General features: G+C 39.6%; 1 protein-coding gene across 1 annotated transcript; it reads right to left on the reverse strand.

Annotated features, from left to right (window-relative positions):
• Nucleotides 1-321: 321 nt before the first annotated feature.
• On the reverse strand, nt 322-13,802 carry bmp8a (bone morphogenetic protein 8a). The gene is made up of 7 exons (XM_041809200.1): nt 12,508-13,802; nt 4,168-4,360; nt 3,213-3,361; nt 2,936-3,115; nt 2,481-2,560; nt 2,236-2,346; nt 322-1,244 (listed from the first exon to the last, which is right to left on the reverse strand). Exons 1-7 carry the CDS (start codon nt 13,028-13,030, stop codon nt 1,095-1,097), a joined length of 1,386 nt encoding a protein of 461 aa, XP_041665134.1. The 5' UTR covers nt 13,031-13,802; the 3' UTR covers nt 322-1,094.
• Between the last annotated feature and the right edge of the window lie 3,227 nt (nt 13,803-17,029).

Consider the following 17,029-nt stretch of genomic DNA (forward strand, 5'->3'; position numbering starts at 1 on the left):
TCTTAAAAAAACAAACAGGAAAGTGATGTTATCTTGCTTTAAAATTACACAAAAGACTAAAAATGTTCATAGTTATCAACTCATTTAGTAATCTGTTGCTACTGTCCTCATTAACAAATTTGTTAAATCAGTGTAGGAATGATATTACTGCTGTAAATTACTCATCACTCTGCTGATTGTTTGCACCAAGTATAAAATAAATTGTATTTTAATTTAAGAAATAACAGCAACAATACACAGAAATACAGCTGACACGTATTGGAAATAGACTTTGAATGTTTTTATTAAGTTAATACAAATTTTCTCTTCATATATATTTGCTGCAAGAAAAGTGAAGGCATCAAACAAAACAGGCATCACTAATGGCATGTTTTGCCATTCAATATCATTTGCCATTTAGATCTGTTGACCATTAAAGGGGAATTAATTTATCAGATTCATTATTCAGGTCACAGAAGCTGATGGAAAGTTCATGTTTCTCACACAGCTGACCTCACTCTTTAAAAACCGCTGTTGTCTTGAAAAATTACACAGTGTACCTGTGGAAAGGCAAACCATATCAATAAACTTTAATGAAGCTCTCAGATTAGCTCTAGGTCCTTTTAGAGTGAACAATATGTCACACTTATGCAGAATCTTTCCACATAAACCAGCACAAATGCTGTTTTTAAAAATGATAAAACGTTTCTGAACAGAAGTGCTGATTTAATATAGATTAAGTCTGACAGATTTACTGCATTCACACTGCAAGCCTTAATGCTCAGTTCAAATTATGTTTGTTGACATTACTTTTTAAAGTATGGCCTGTACCAAACTCTATTCACTTTAATGGATCAGTGTGATAAAGTGAAAAGCCTGGATTTCAGTGACTTATGCTGTTCTCACTACCATGAAAAAACGTAAGTAAAAAAATGATTTGGGTCACCTTTGCCTGCAGTGTGAATGCAGCCACAGATCACATCCACATGGACCAGTTAAGATTAGGCTGAACTGTATTCCAGCCTTTTTGCAGAACACTTTAACTGTAGAAGGGTCATGCCAGCTTAGATTGGACTCTTCTTTGTGTCTGGTCTAAAGCGAAAGATCTTTTCCACTCATAGACACCCACAAGTCTTCACCACCATGTTTCTGTGCTTCTTGAGGATCACGTTGTTGTTGTCGTCATAGAAAAGGACGGAGATGGGGCTGAGCTTGGTGGGTGCACAACACGCTTTGGGAACCTCGTCAGGCTTTAGTAGGTGGACCTGTAACAGCAGGGAGAAACACGGCTATTCGTCAAGTATTAAACCAAAAACGTTAATCCTGATCTGACACTGTTGGGAGAATTATTCATTCCTGCTCCTCTGGTTCATGTTGTACCACAACCATGTAGCAATAAAAGAAAGTATTGTCAAGAAAATCTAGTCAGTGTCAGAGGTAAAGACCTCATTCTGGAAAAAAAAATACCCCTGTGGCTCAGTACTGATACCTGCTGCCCTCATATTTACAGTTTCTGTGACATTTCCCCTAGTTAAACAGTTCTTAAAGTCAAGACAATTTAAGGAGAAATGTTAGACACATTAAATTAGAGATAGCTTTTTGCAAGAGGTCACAACCAAAATGACTTGAAATAGTTTTATTATCATTTATTGTATGTTTTTATTTAAAGTCTATACCAAAAAGCCTTCATCCACAGCTGTCAGCTTGAATGTAGTAAACTTTCAGTTATATCCTCTGAAATATGAGGATAAAATAAGTGTTTTTATAGAACTGTTCATCTTTTTGGTGACATTTCACACATTAATGAATGTATTATACATAACATGATAAACTAAAACAGTGGTTCTCAACTGGTGGGCGGGACCCAAAAGTGGGTTGCAAGTAGGTGTCTGGAAAAAAAATGTTGGCAAAAGGCCTGAAGTCCTTATTGAACATGCATCGATACCTTTTTTTTTTTTACCCTGTTTTACTGTAAAATTGTGTAAATTTAAATGTTTGATCAATATTTCAACCAATTTATCTCCTTTTCTTGCAATAAATGGCTACTTCGCCTATGATAATGAAGTAATTTCACAAGTTTTCTGGAAAAATGGCAACAATTAACACATAATGATGGGGAAAGAGGGTATAAAACTTGTCTGTTTTGTCCCTTTTCTTTTTTATATCAGGTATTTTGGTCCGATCATGTTCCAAACTGCAACATATTCAATTAACTAAACAGACTCGGTTGTTTTCATGTGCCATCGCTGAACGTACCACTTGCTGTATGAGTGCGTGGTTTGTTGCGTTCATGCAGGATCCCAGAGGATAAAAACACTCTCCATCACAGTAATACGCTGAGTATCCAGTTGGGGCCAAAACCCAGTCCTGAACAGAACCAAAGGAAAACACTGGTTGTGTTTGCATATATAAAATAATATCAAGAGCTCATAAAACAAACTTGGTTCTAAGACGTGAAGAATCAAAGAAGTCAAAAGCAGAAAGTGAAAGTGTGAGCTGACCTTCCATCCCAGGTCACTGAAGCTGACGTAGAGTTCATGTTTTTTACACGGCTGACCTCCATTGTTGGCAGGACTCCGATCTGAACACAGAAAAATACAAACATTTCTAAATGTTTATCTCTGATGAAAGTGAAACTTTCAAGTCACAACCTGTCACAAAAAACAAAGTGAACAATATGAAAATGATCAGAATAGTTCAGACATCTACATCTGCTTAAATTCACTGACTACAGTAAGTCATGACTTGGGAAAAATCAAGCCTCTCTTCAACGTCATATTGGGTAGATTTTCAATAAATTAATAATAACAAGTGATCTTCAAAATTATTAAGACATTTTTGCAAGAAACTTGCCCAAGTTTTCAGACATTTTCCATAAAAATATTTTAATGCTTTTTTTGCATCTCCAAAATGACCAAATGAATCAGACTGAGCTGTAAGTGTGGGTCAAACTCACTGTGGATGCTCGGTACAGGGAGATCATATTTTGGTTTCTTCCTGCGTGGATGTGGTTTGACGGCTCGAGGCGGTCGACACGGGATCTGGCTCTCCCTGAAGAAGGTCACCATGAAGGGCTGTTTTGAGCGAGGACCCCGGCGTCCCACCAACCCGATCCAGCCTGCAGACAGGGAGCGGTCTGACAGAGGAGACAGAGACGGGTCAGTACTAACAAGAGCTAAATATTTTAGAATGAACTATTACATACTACTGAATCAAACTTATGTTTCACTCACCCTCCTCTGTCTCCACATAGAGACGGATGCCCATGTTGCTGCGTGGGTGGAGGAGCCAGTGATTGGAGGCTGACGTTACATCAAAAGCCAGCCAACCCTCCTGGCCTGCTGGAACAGACTGTATGTCCAGCAGCACCAGCTCAGGCTCTCTGACACAGGAGAGAAGATACTGCATTATCAAACTGGTGAAAAAAAACACCTCTACTTGGAGGCTGAAAGTCTTTGGTGTTGTTAAGTAAACTTTGAAGTTGACGAACATATAATAACAAGAACATAGAAGGAGGTTTTCTCAGTTCAAAAGTGTCCATAACAGATGGAAAAAGTGGTGAAAGTTGTTAAAAGTACCACAAATAAATCATTCCAACATCAGAACCCAGTAACAGTTTGACACACTTTTCAGCTCTAAAACGAGGTAACTGTTAGCCAGGATGCTAACACCAATGCTACTGATCCAACACATTCATTGATATCACTCGTAAACCAAAACCAGGGAGGGCCCATTCTCTGGGTTGTCAGGGGCTGAGCTAATTCTGAGGGCAGTCCTGCTTTGGTGTAACAGGGATCAGGAGTGGTCAGTATACACGATAGTGTCACTAGAACAGCCATTGATAGAAGCTAAAATTATTTCATAACCTTTTAAACATAGCCATGTGTCTTCTATTTTCTGACTTCTAAAACTGTTATAAATTATGTTGTACAAAGCATAAGATTAGATAAATAGAATGGATGAATTTATGTGTTTATCTCAAGTTAACATAAAAATCACTCATCAGATAAAGGCATTAAAAATGAATCATTAGTGATGACAAAACTGAGAGTCATGGTGCAAAAATGTCGAAAGTCTCAAGCCAAATCCTCAAAAATATTGCAGGAATAACAGAAATATAAGACATAGGTTTAAGATATTCAAACAATACAAATAGGTTATTTAAAAAAACAAGGGCAGGTTAACTACCTGTGTCTGTTCTCTCGTTGGATCTCGTAGACCGAGATGTGCAGCGTCCTGTTGGCTCTCTGGCCCACTGTCAGAGTTTTGTAGATTCGAAACTCTGCTGCTGTCACCGTCTCACCCTGAGGAAGGGGAGTCAAGTCGAAACGAAACTCTTTCCAGTATGGACGAGGCTGCAGGAGGTCTCGCTCCTGCTCCACTGAAGACAGAGAGAGAGAGAGAGAGAGAGAGAGAGAGAGAGAGAGAGAGAGTGAGAGAAAGTTTGTGAGACATCTCAATAAGAAACAGGACAAGTTGTCTCCTGACCACTTAATGCACTTTTACATTATATTTCAAATTCATCCATTCACACTACAAACATTTTACACTGATGCTTAAGGATGATATTGGACATGAAAGATCTATGAGTATTGGTTAATAAAATTCATACAGATTTATGTCAAACACTTGAATATGCAGGATCGAACCATCAACCTTTGGAGGCTTTAGAAATAACAAGGTTGTTTTTGTAAGATCCCACAGTATGGCTGAAACTAAAACATTGATAGAAGTACATGTACTCATGTATGTTTATCTACATAGATGTAAACATTTAGAAAAAATACAGTATGTTTACATTTTCCCAACCAAATGTTATTATGCAGCAGTTCTGCTCCTTATTTACCAGAGAAGATTCATGAGGTATGTACAGCGCTGGTAGAAAAGTATTGTCCCCTTCCTAGTTTCTTTTCTGTACATTAGTCACACCTAAATGTTTTAGATTATCAAACAAATTTTAATATGTGACAAAGATAACCTGAGTAAAAACAATGATTTCATTCATTAAGGGGAAAAAAACATCAAACCCTATCTGACAAAGTGCAGTAGGCTAAAAGATCTCAAAAAAAGCAACCCAAATGAGAAACAAAGTAATTAAAATCTATCAGTCTGTAAAGGGTTACAGAGCCATTTCTAAGAATTTTGCATTTCAGCACACCACAGTGAGAGCCATTGTCCACAAATTGAGAAAATTTGGAAAAGTAATGAACCTTCCCAGGACTGCCCGCGCAACCAAAATGACTCCAAGAGCGCATCTACAACTCATCCAGGAGGTCACAAAAGAATCCAGAACAGCATCTAAAGACCTGCAGGCCTCCCTGGCCAAGGCTAAGGTCAGAGTTCATGATTCTACAATTTATTTATTTATTTATTTAAAGGTTATTTAACCAGGAAAGCCTCATTGAGATTAAAAATCTCCTTTACAAGAGTGTCCTGGCCAAGACAGCAGCACGTCAAAGAACACATTTGCAGACAAAGATACCAATAAGAAAGAGACTGGGAAAAAAATGGCATCCATGAGAGACTTCCAACGACAAAACCACTGCTGACCAAAAAGAACACAAAGGCTCCTCTTACATCTGCCAAAAAAGCATTTTGATTCCCATGACTTTTGGAAACAGTCATGGGGACTGACTGTGGCAAATGTGCAAAAATGGAATTAGGAAGGTGACAAATACTCTTTCAAAGCACTGTACATGTGGTGCAGATGTAAAATCAATGATTAATCATGTTTACTAATTTTGAGAAACCAAAATAATCATGATTAAGATTTCTGCCATAAAGAAACAGCCCTAGAATGAATGTCAAAACTCAGGTAAAGTGGAAGTAGACCTTCTGTTGTTGATGATGAACTCAGCAACTTTCCACCAGTGTATTTGCTAACATCCTGCGTCACTCTGAACAGGATGTAGCTGAGGTTACTATTCAGGCCGTGTCACTGATGTTTACAGAGTGAGGAACATGTGTCATTTATTTTTTGAACCCCATCTGGACTCCCTGATAAACTATGACTTAATAACAAAGGAGTTGAGCCAGAAACCGACACTTTCTAACACCCAATTAAATATGGGCGCTGAACTTTGGTGCAGTTCGTGTGCGTCCTTGTGGAACCCCACTGGGACAGAAAGAGCTCTGCTCATTGGGGTTTAGTGCACACGTACAAAGACACAATAAATAGAGACAGCAAGGATAGGACAGCCCTGATGGTCAGGGCGTGCTCGTATCTCTATGCACACACAGTAACACTCACACACAGCAGTAATTAGAGACACTTAGTGCCCTGAACCACAGCAGCTGCTCAGCACACACACCACTAATTGCAGGCCTACTCTGTATTTTTAGAGTTGCTCCCTCCACAGCAGTATTTTCATCTCTTCAGACCGTTTGCTTTTTTTCATAGTGTGTCAGTGGGGCCTTTAATTCTTACCAGCTGTGTCTTCCCATTACATATGTGTAGGAACCCACACACCCACGGCTGTTTGATTGAACTTACATGAACTGAGAGCACACGCTAATCACATTAGTCATAGATGCTTATTATAGCAGCTCTGCAGCAGATGACAGATGTGAAAAAAGTTTATGAAAAGCAAAAATAAAAACTAAAGTGTATCATATGATTGCAATGCTTATTAATGCATGCAAGCACAGTAAAAATAATCACTAATAGAAAACTAGTGGTAAACATCAAATAGTGTGGTGTTTCCTCTAAAATGTAACACTTTAATTTGCTATGAACTCTTTTATCTTTGTCTGATCTGCACCCGAGAAAAAGAAGACCTAGAAAAAAAGAAGAGTGCCACTTATATATATATTTATCAGTTGGCACATACAATATATTTAGATCTTAATACATGCTTATTAAGGTTTTCAAAATTTTAGGGTTTTTTTTCCAGGCTGCACGCTGGTGCAGAGGTTAGTTCTGTTGCCTCACAGCACACATTCCTGTGTTGAGTTTGCACGTTCTCCCAGTACATGTGTGGGTTCTCTTCGGTTACGCTGGCACTTCCTCCATAATCATCATCATAACTGGAGGCTCTAAATTGTCCGTAGGTGTGAATGTGAGAGGGCCTGGTTGTTTGTCTTAGTCAGCCCTGTGATTGACTAGGGACTGGTCGAGGGCGTATCCCGCCTTCACTCAAAGACCGCTGGAATCGTCTCCAACCCTTCATGACCCCAAACAGGACAAGTGGAATAGATGATGGATAAATGGCTGATATTTATCGATATGTTTCAACCTTTTTGTTAGGGATGAACCGATACCAGTATCAGGTACTGGTGCAGATACCGAGCATAGATGAAGTGATGCTACGTAGCAAAGTTAGAGGAGAAGGAAAACCATGCAATTTTCACTCATCTATATCGATGAGTACCCAAACCAAAGTACTTGTACTCGGTCTGAAAAAATGTGGTAGTGCATTCCTTCTTTTTGTCATTTTAATATTCTGATTATTCCTTGTCTCTTTAGGGTAAAAATAATGGTGTTCACTTTACTCACTTTAACCTTTCTTTACTGTTTTTGTTTGAAGTGAAGTATCACGTTCTTTGCCAGTATCTGGGCACAAAGCAGAAAAGCCACATTTCATCACTAGAAAGCACTAAGGCTATGTTCACACTGCCCCCAGAAGTGGCCCACATCTCATATCAGATTTTTTTCTGACAGTGTAAACAGCACAAATCTCATTAAATCTGCTTTTTCAAACATCAGATACATATCTTAACTTTTGGAATTTGACCGAAGTGTGGACGGCCAAACAAAAGAATCAGATCTGAGCATTTGAGCGTTAAGGTCTGCAGTGTGAACGCAGTCTAATTGTTTCATTACAATATCATAAGTATTTTCTTTCCTAAATTAAAACACTGCATCTTTGTAAACATGGTTTTTGCAGTAGATACTTGTGTAGCCTAAAAAGCAGCAGAAATGTGCATTGAAAGCACTCAAGGATATTGTGTAATCTTTTTTTACTTTATAATGAGAAATTCAACCACAAACACTCTTCTCCCATTTTAACCTCCCATATATTGTATTACCAAAAGCATTAGATAAGAATATGATAGACAGATGGAAAACAAAATTTTTACAGAAGCATCAAGATGAGGGTAGGCCATTTTTGACCTTAAGACAACACGGGTTAAAATAATAGAATCTGCAGGGTTCCTGCAGATCCTTAAAAAGTCTTATTGAACGAGTAATTGATCTTAAAACTTAGAAGGCACTTTGACTTAGACGTAATCTTTCTTTCAACCTACTTTGGTTTTAATTGATCTTTTTTAAATAAATGCTTGTTGCATATGTGTTGATAAATATCACTATACCATATTGATAAAAAATAAACACTACTTTGCCAAAAATAATCACAATTGGGTGTTCATGACAAAAACATATTTTTTTCCTACATCTCATTTACAGTGAATTAAACCAGATCATTCAGCTCTGTCTGCTGTATGGAGATTTCTCAAAAGATTTTCATTTTTTTACCTTTTGCTGCTAAAAATATTGGATTGATTTTTCTTTCAGTCTTAAAAAGGTCTTAAAAAATCTTACACCTGATTCTTAAAAGTGTGTAGGAACCCTGATCTCTTTCTTTAAATCTAACTAGGTTTAAAGACTACCTGAGACATTCAGTGATGTGTTCACCCAAAGCTGCAGCGATTGAGAGAGAGAGAGCAGCAACAGTCCACGATAATTAACATGACTATAAATACTGGCACTGAACGGGCCATTCTGATGTCTTATAAAGAGGAAGAGGCAGCTGGAGGCATTCATATGAATAAATTGGCAGTGTTTTGGGATGTTTTTGTGCAGTCAAGCCAGCTTGCAAATTTTTGCATGTACATTTTTGGTAACTGTAACAAGAACTTACTCAATATTGGGTGCCTAGGACTTCTATTTTTGTGCCCATGGAATCAGCACAGGTATGGATAGTGTCTGATAGTATACTAGTATAATAAGTATAATAGAATGATCATTTATCTTGGTTTAAAAGGTCACAAACAGCTCATCCTTTTTGAGTTAACTGTGGTCTGGGAGGAGGAGCTGGTGGAAAATGCTGCAGAAATGGATGGAGATCCAGGTGGGCTGCAGAGGGTTTGCCGGTCACCCTCTGAGTCTGAGCAAAGCCAAAGGAGTGGTGGGCATAACAGCAGAGGAGCAATCAGCAACAACGTGGCTCTGACAGGGTCAAAAGACAGCCACTGCACTCAGGTTGAGGCTCAGTCAACATGAATGAAAAACTAATAGCAGGTATATAAATATAAATACTTGAGAGTCAGAGAACACAGATCTGAGTCCATGCAGCATTTTAACCTCCTCCCTCTGTCGTTGTAAAGATGCCAGATTTTTAAACTGTAATGCAATTCTAGTAAAAGATGAACAATATGAATAACTGTACAGCAACAATACAAGATCTATGTACTAAGTTTTGTTACCAAATTGTGACCAACATGCTGATATATTTTTGCAGTTTAGACAGTTACTGTCTTTGATTGTATGAGATGTTAGTGAAATGTTTTTGTCCAAAAATGTCATGTGAAACATCGGCAGCCAACTTGTCAACATGAATACACCACCGCTGATTTTTCTCTGTTATTTGGGTCCAAATCTAACTAAAGAGATGAAGTTTTTCAATGTTTCAGATCTCTTTAAAAGCAGATGTACTGGTTCAGGGCATATTCTATCTAAAAGTGTCAAAGTATTAAACATTTTGACCACCCTAGCAGATATTTATTGTGTTTAAGGTAAGTTATAAGTGCTTCTAAGTGTGTTTGTGAAGATTTGATGAGGTTCAAAGAGTTCATGGAAAAGAAAAGCCTAAACTTTTCATAGAAACCCAGGCTTGTGATGAAGCCCACTACTGAAGACACGGGTCACCTTTGTTTACTGACTCATGGCGGTGCGAAGGACAGACCGCTGTGTTTCTGTAGTGCTGAGTGATAAATTTAAGGGTGCATTATCCTCTCTAAAACAGAACTAAATGTCAAAAAGGAAACTGTTCATAAGAGTCCCAGAGCTCAGAGAGGGGACGATGTTTCCCACGGTACACTGGGAGCAGATCATCGTCCTGGTCCAGAGGAGCTGGAGGAAGGAAGCCATTCTGAGGAGGATGTTTAATTTTTATGTAGGGACAGATAGGAATCAGTCAGGCTGCTGTGTGGTTTGGACGGGAGGGCGAACGTTCACACAGGGTCTGGGTGGCAATGCTCAGCTGCTTTTCTTCTGCAGACACGGCAGAGTTAACTGTTATTTCATTATATAATATCGCATTTTTCATGTATGACTTTAAAGTACTGGTACTTGTGAGAATAAACTGCCTTACATGTGAAGACTTAAAAATTACTTTAACATATGAAAACAGAAAAACTAATTGCACAAGTTTTAATACAATCCTACATTTAAAAAATTTAGATGCATTCTTAAATGAACTATAAAAACAGGCTGTGATAGCCTAAGACGTCAAAAATCCCATTTTCATTAAAAATGGCCTGAAAAATATAACACATTAAATGTTAAAACTGAGGTTATTCAGTGTTTAGGAACATTGTAAGTTTTAATTTGATACCGATAATGTGTTTCAAAAAACCTTGGGACGGGGTCATGTTTACCATTCTGATGCATCGTTTTTCTTTTAACAACACCTTATGAGTGTTACTCACCTGTGGCAAAGTCAGGTGTCTTATGTTAAGGATGGAGCTAACATGCATACAGCTTATTTTACTCCATTTTCATGAAACAGCATGAAAATACAGAAATTTCTCAAGAAATTTCCTTGTTACCTTGAAAAAACCCCGCCTTCTTGTGCAAAGAAAAGGAGAAAAATAAGAACTGTGACAAATACTGAAATTAACTCATTATTATTGGAAAAACCAAAAAGTACATGTAAGAATTGAAGAAACTGTTTGTCCACTTAGGGCCTCCATACATAGACTAATTGCCAGATTTGATTTCTTGTAACACATTCACAACCCAATGAAAATATGACTGCTATAGACCAGCCTTGCCTCTGGTGAGGAGAGACTAACTTGTCTGATAACTTCACTCATGGTGCAGAAGTGTGTAGCATAAAAAACAACAACAACAATCCACCAGTAACATGTGCAAAGAAATCCCAGCAGTGATCAATTTACAACAGACATCTCAAACTCACCTAAAACACATCTAAACACTCTGCTCAAGGGCATGATGGGAAAGTTTTGCCCTCTAATTTGAAATGTCGGTTGGCAGAACTTATAGCAGTAATACTTGACAAAGCAACAACAAATGGATTAACACTTTCAAATAACACCAAGAATGGACTTAGAATTATACCTTGGGAGTTCAAATTAACTCGGAAATGTTTAAAACTGAGATTTCAATGCTCCATTTTTTTCTGTGTAACAAAAAGGCTGCTGAATTTAGGAAAATGAAAAGCAACAAATCAAGTTTAGCCCACTCTGGTTTTAATCGTCTCTGTAGTGGTTGAATGTTTGAGGAAATTTGCAGAGCAGAAAATCTCAAACTGCATGTCGCTGATGTTGTCATCAGGTTTAACACACTGTTTAATTTCATCCTTTCACTGTTTACATTTGTGGCCAAACCACCAGAAAGTTAAATTTGGTTTCATTTGAAATAAAAAAGTTCTCTATTAAAGGTTAAAGGAAAAGACTGGCATCTCAGAGGATTACGCTCATCAAAGTTGTCAAAGATAGATGGGAAGATTGATACTCTTGAGACTGAAGGCAAACCGAGAAGCTTTAGAAAGCAGAGGATTCTATTAGCTTAGCACAACAAACAAATAAAAAAGCAGCCTACCTCAGTCCAAAAGCATGCAAACAGTCAGTAAAATTATATATTCATGCTTTTAGTTTGATGTGCACTAACAGGGAAAAAAGACTAATTTTAGGTGGGTTACATGTTGCCTTTGTGCTTCCCTTTGAGTAAAGGTGTATAGATTGTTATTTAATGATCATTTTTGGGTCTTGGTATGCTTCGTCTTGCTATGAGGCTGACTCTCAGTTATGTTCTTTCTACAGATTTGTAAGATTGACTGCAGTTTTGCCATGCTGTCAAACATTTAAGACTTTCAAAAGTGTAGCTTAAGGGTGTGGAACAATATAGACACTTTTAATGTTTTAAATTCTAGTTATTGGAACCTGAATTTGATATGCTGAAAGGCGCTTAAGATTTTGTTTAATTCTCATGAATTAGATCAGAATTGGTCATTTAGCTTTGGTTCTTTTGTTTAATGAAAAACTCCACATATATGTGTGTAATAGGTTGATTATTTAACAAGTTGACCCTTTAACTGGATAAACAAAATGACCAAACTGCTAAAAAAGCCAACTGTTGACACACTGTTGACCAAACAGTCTCTGATGATTGGGTGCATTTTTGGTCGACCTTAGATGGAGCATTATCAAATGACTTTTCCCTGTCTTTTTCTTATTTCAAGGTTTTCCCTTAATTGAAAGAGGTTAACTGCACCATTTCCTGTTCAGACTCCCTGTCAGAGACCCTCTGCCTCACGTCACTTGTCTTCACACAGGTGTACTCACCCAGGTTGACAAAGCTCATCACCGTGTCGGCCTCACTGACCACTGTCCCCAGTGGAGGTGTGTGTGTGCTGAGGGTGGGCAGGGCCGCATAGCTGACCTGACTCAACCTCTCAGCCCCTCCAAACCTCCCCATGCCCGGTCCGTTCACAATGATCTCATTCCCATCATCCTCCCCGTCGGCCGACATGGCGTGGTACAGGTCCAGCATGAAGAGCGGTGCAGAGGAAGGCGGGCGTAGCGGCGGATGGGGTCTGGGTCTCCCCGGTAGACCCAGGATGGAGAGGATCTCTTTCTGCATCTCCTTCTTCTCACGTCCGCTGAGCCTCCTGAAGCTGGAGTGGACCACAGCCTCGGCCTGCTGGCTCCACAAGGAGAGGACGAGCAGGAGCAGCAGGGGCAGGAGGAGGAGGGTCTTCGGGTGGAGGAGAGGCCGATGGGGCCTGGAGTTGGAGAGGGTCTGAATGTGCTGCTGTTTCATCTTTCTGCAGAGACAAGAGAAGCTGTAGGAGACGTCTGAGGCCATGATGGTGCTCCTGTTTCTTCTTCTGTTCAAATGAAAACTCAAGAACAGTCAGCTGCACACGTTTCCCCTTATGTTCCTCCAGTGTTTCCAGACTAAAACAGTGTTTCTCCTCGTCCCTCTGACTGTTCACCCTTTTGTTTAAGAGTCCCAACCAGCTCTGACGTTTAGAAGAGAGACGCCTCTGGACAGGACGTGTTTATCGCCTAAAGCTGCCTCTGTTTATCTCTCCCTCCCCCTTTGCCTTCCTCTCTCCCTCGTCTACCTTCTCTAATCTGAAAAAGAAGAAAAAACTCCTCCTAACACTCTCCTGCTCCCTCTCAGTCGTGCAGCAGGAGAAACAGAGATAATAAGAGTGAGGGCATAATTACAAGCCTGCAATGTGTTTTGAATATAGACAAACAATGTCTCTATAGATGATTGCTCTCAGCTTTGAAGTTGTAAACTTAGAGGATGGAAAGCAATTTCAGTGATGAGCAGGTGCTGCAGAGATTGGAGAGGAATTTGAGAGCCGTGTCATTAGGTTTTTACCCCCAGTGCTCCTCGACCTCACAGGAAAATGAAGCTCACACCTGCTGCGAGTCCATCAGAGACCTCCAGAGGATCTTCTGCTGTGAAGAAACCACTGCTGGAAGCCTTTATCCCATCATCTTTGAGTGCTTATTTCTCTCCCACATGTCTCCAGAGTTCCAGATGTCTTTCTTAATCCAATTCATAAAACCGATAACTCCAGGAAATTGTTTCCTGATTGTAATCCTCCAGAGAGGTGAGAGGGTTTCTCCTGCAGTCCTCAGATCTGCTGCAGCTCTTCTAGGAGTGAGCGAGCGTCTCAACCAGACCTGGCAACAGTGAGAGTGAGTCCTGACTACGAGGCTCACAGAGTTGTTCTTAACCAGGAGGGAGTTTCCCTCCCAGCCTCCGCCTCTCTGCCTCTTTTAAGTCTTTAAACTTCTCCCTGCTGCTCACATCTCATCACCACCCCTCCCAGTGGTCTCTTTGGGAGACCTCATCTCTCCCTGCCTCTTACCTCCACCCATCTATCTTTTCATCTGCTCATGACTGCTTCCTTTCATAGCTACTCAACGTTTAAGTCTCAGGCGGCTCAGCGGGAAGGACATCAAGTGGCCTGATGCCCCGTTTAATAGCAACCATACTCACAGCTAGCACTGAGGATTTAAAGTAGAAGTAGATGGGATTTCTCTGAAAGTGTTACTGTTGATGAGGAGCTGAAGTAAACTAAGGCAGCATCTAAAATATCAATAATAAAACCCTCTTTAATTTACTTTTATGTTGGATGTTTTGTTCTAAATACCAAGTAAAATTCCTTGTATGTCTTTATAAACTTTAAAAACAATTAAACTCATGTTTTAAAAGAAACTAAATTAACACTAAAAAGAAGGCTAGACGTTTTGGCAGTATACGTTTACATCCATGGCTTCTATGTTTGGTAGATGCATGGAGAACATTATCTGTGTGACTGCATTGTTCCAAGAAGTTTGGTAGAGGGGGGATAAAGGTATGGGCCTGTTTTTTGAGGTTTGAGCTACACCCCTTATCTTCAGTGAGGGCCAAGCTTAATGTTTCAGCATACCAAGATATTCAGGCAAATGCTATGCTTCCAACTGTGTGGCAACAGTTTGGGGAAGACCCTTTCCTATTCCAACGTGAATGTGCTCCAGTGCACAAAACAAGGACTATAAAGACATGGTTTGATGAGTGAGGTGTTGAAGAACGTGACTAGCTAGCACAGAGCCCTGACCTCAACTGGATGAACTTGAACAGAGATTGAGAACTGGGCCTTCTTGTCCAACATCAGTGCCCTACAGGATGAAAGGACACACATTCCTACAGAAACACTCCAAAATCTTGTGGAAAGCCTTCTAAGAAGAGTTGAGGCTGTTATAGCTGCAAAAGGGGAGGGTGGCAACTCTATATTAAAGACCCTGTAAAGTCCAAATCCAAAATTGTGTTTTAACACACTAGAAATGTTGGAATAAAGTCACTGTAAACATGTGAAAACACTGAGATCTACATGTGACTGAATTATGGTTTTAGACTTAGAAAGTTTTTCATCGCTTTCCTAGCTGGGTTTCATGTGGGCAGGGCCAATATGTGGGCTCATGGTGTCACAAGCCTACAGCAGGGAATGACCCTCTAACACTACAATATAAAATCACAGAGCAGTTCATCTCAAACCAGTCTGTTGTTAGCTGATGTCACTGCCTTTACTGAAAGTTAACAGCCAGTTAAACACTGTTTTATGTTAATTTTGAGGTAAATTTGCCAAATCTATCAGCCTCAGCGGTCTATGTATCATTTAAAGCATCTTAACAGAGATATGAGCCACAGAGCCAGGCAGCTGCGCTCTGATCATAAGTTCAATTGTAGTATTATTTAAATCCGAGAGGATGGTATTTCTCCTGCGTGGGCGTGGCTTCAGCTCATTCAAAAGACACGCCCACACCATCCTGGAGCAGATTTTACTGTCTCATTTGTCATGATTTTGAAGCTTAATTCTATAAACTTAGAGATGTTTTAATTGACTGAAACTTGATTTAGTGGTTCATAGCACAGTAACATGTCATACAACAAACCTAAATACAGATTTATTTTCACTTTACAGGGTCTTTAAAGAACATGTATTTGAATACAATGTCTTTACAGTCCTTGTTGGTGTTATGGTCATGGGTCCAAATACTTTTGTCCACATTGTGTCTCCATGACCACACTTACTGAACGTTAGCTCTATCAACTAGCTACACATTAAAGCTGATCATTTTTCATCATCTATATCCAGGCTGTTCAATTGGAGGCTCTGGGGTCATGCCAGGCCCCTGAGGTCATTTTTAGTGGCCTTTTGTGTAGACTACTTTAGTCACACAAGCTTGACAGCCTAATAAAAAGCTTATTATCCTCCTGTATTTGAACTACAGTATGAGGAGATACATTCCTGTAATTCTGACTTGAATTGTAAACTTTTGTTAGTTTAAAATAGCACATTTTTCAAACTTAAACCTAATTTCATAAACTTTACTCCTGTTTGGAAAGTCAAAGTTAAAATCTCAAACATCTCTGTAAATGCCGTGGGTTTGAGTCAACAAACCACAAATTTAAAACCCAAAGTGTGCAGGCTGTTGATCTAACATGAACTCAAACCTTCTCAAATCTCTGCTCTGAGCTGGCAGGTGTTGTGTTAAATGGTTAAATCTGTTTTCCCGTTGAGATATTCATCAGTTTTCTGAGCCTTCCTGCTCTCAGTCAATGCAAACACATTTACTGCATGTGTTTAAACTCAAAAATTCAGAGGGAAGAAATGACTCAAATATAGTAGTGAGGCTCAGCCCTGTGCCAGACCATGTTTGTGTACTCTTTCCTTCAAAGCAGCCTGGTACTTGTGGTGACTTTGAAAGGCATGAATAACACTGACCAAACCAAAGTGACCACACTTCACTCTGCCCTGGCTGAAAGGGCGAGTCCCAAATGCCAGGAATTAACGCTTTACCCGCTTTGTTTTTCTTCCCCCCTGAACATCTGTGACTCGAGGAGGTTTTGTCTGGAGAGATAGTGGTGAGGAGTGAGAGAAGATGAAGAGGAGGAGGTGAAAGAACAAAGAGGGAGTGAAGTTAAGGAGGAGTGAATAAAGAGGGACTGAAAGAGCGCTGAGTGCCCTGGACACCATACAAACCCAACTAAGAAGAAAAATGACATTCCTGAGAGACAGAAGTGGTGGAACAGAGCGAGGACTGTCATCAGAAGAGGAGACAGGGATGACAGATGGACTGCAGGACGGACTGGAGGATGGATGGACAGAAAATAAGAGAAGTGTGTGTTTGTGTACTGTATACACAGCTGCAGAGGGAGGACTAGCCTCATCATCTCGGCTGGAACCACCGAGTAAACAGGACAAAGTTATTTTCAATTCTGTCTTACACAGATACGTTACACTGAGACTGAACTTTACAGGACAAATTTCACATCCACACTAAATGAAAGGAGAATCAG

Source organism: Cheilinus undulatus, linkage group 16 (assembly GCF_018320785.1).
Source record: "Cheilinus undulatus linkage group 16, ASM1832078v1, whole genome shotgun sequence".
NCBI classification, from domain to species: domain Eukaryota; kingdom Metazoa; phylum Chordata; class Actinopteri; order Labriformes; family Labridae; genus Cheilinus; species Cheilinus undulatus.

What these genes read in the sequence shown, in the direction of transcription:
- bmp8a (XM_041809200.1), bottom strand. Translation starts at nt 13,030, where the DNA reads ATGGCCTCAGACGTCTCCTACAGCTTCTCTTGTCTCTGCAGAAAGATG. An exon ending in GATGAGCTTTGTCAACCTGG is followed by an intron (nt 4,361 to 12,507) that starts GTGAGTACACCT and finishes CTCTGTCTTCAG; the next exon opens with TGGAGCAGGAGCGAGACCTC. An exon ending in CTATGTGGAGACAGAGGAGG is followed by an intron (nt 3,116 to 3,212) that starts GTGAGTGAAACA and finishes CTCCTCTGTCAG; the next exon opens with ACCGCTCCCTGTCTGCAGGC.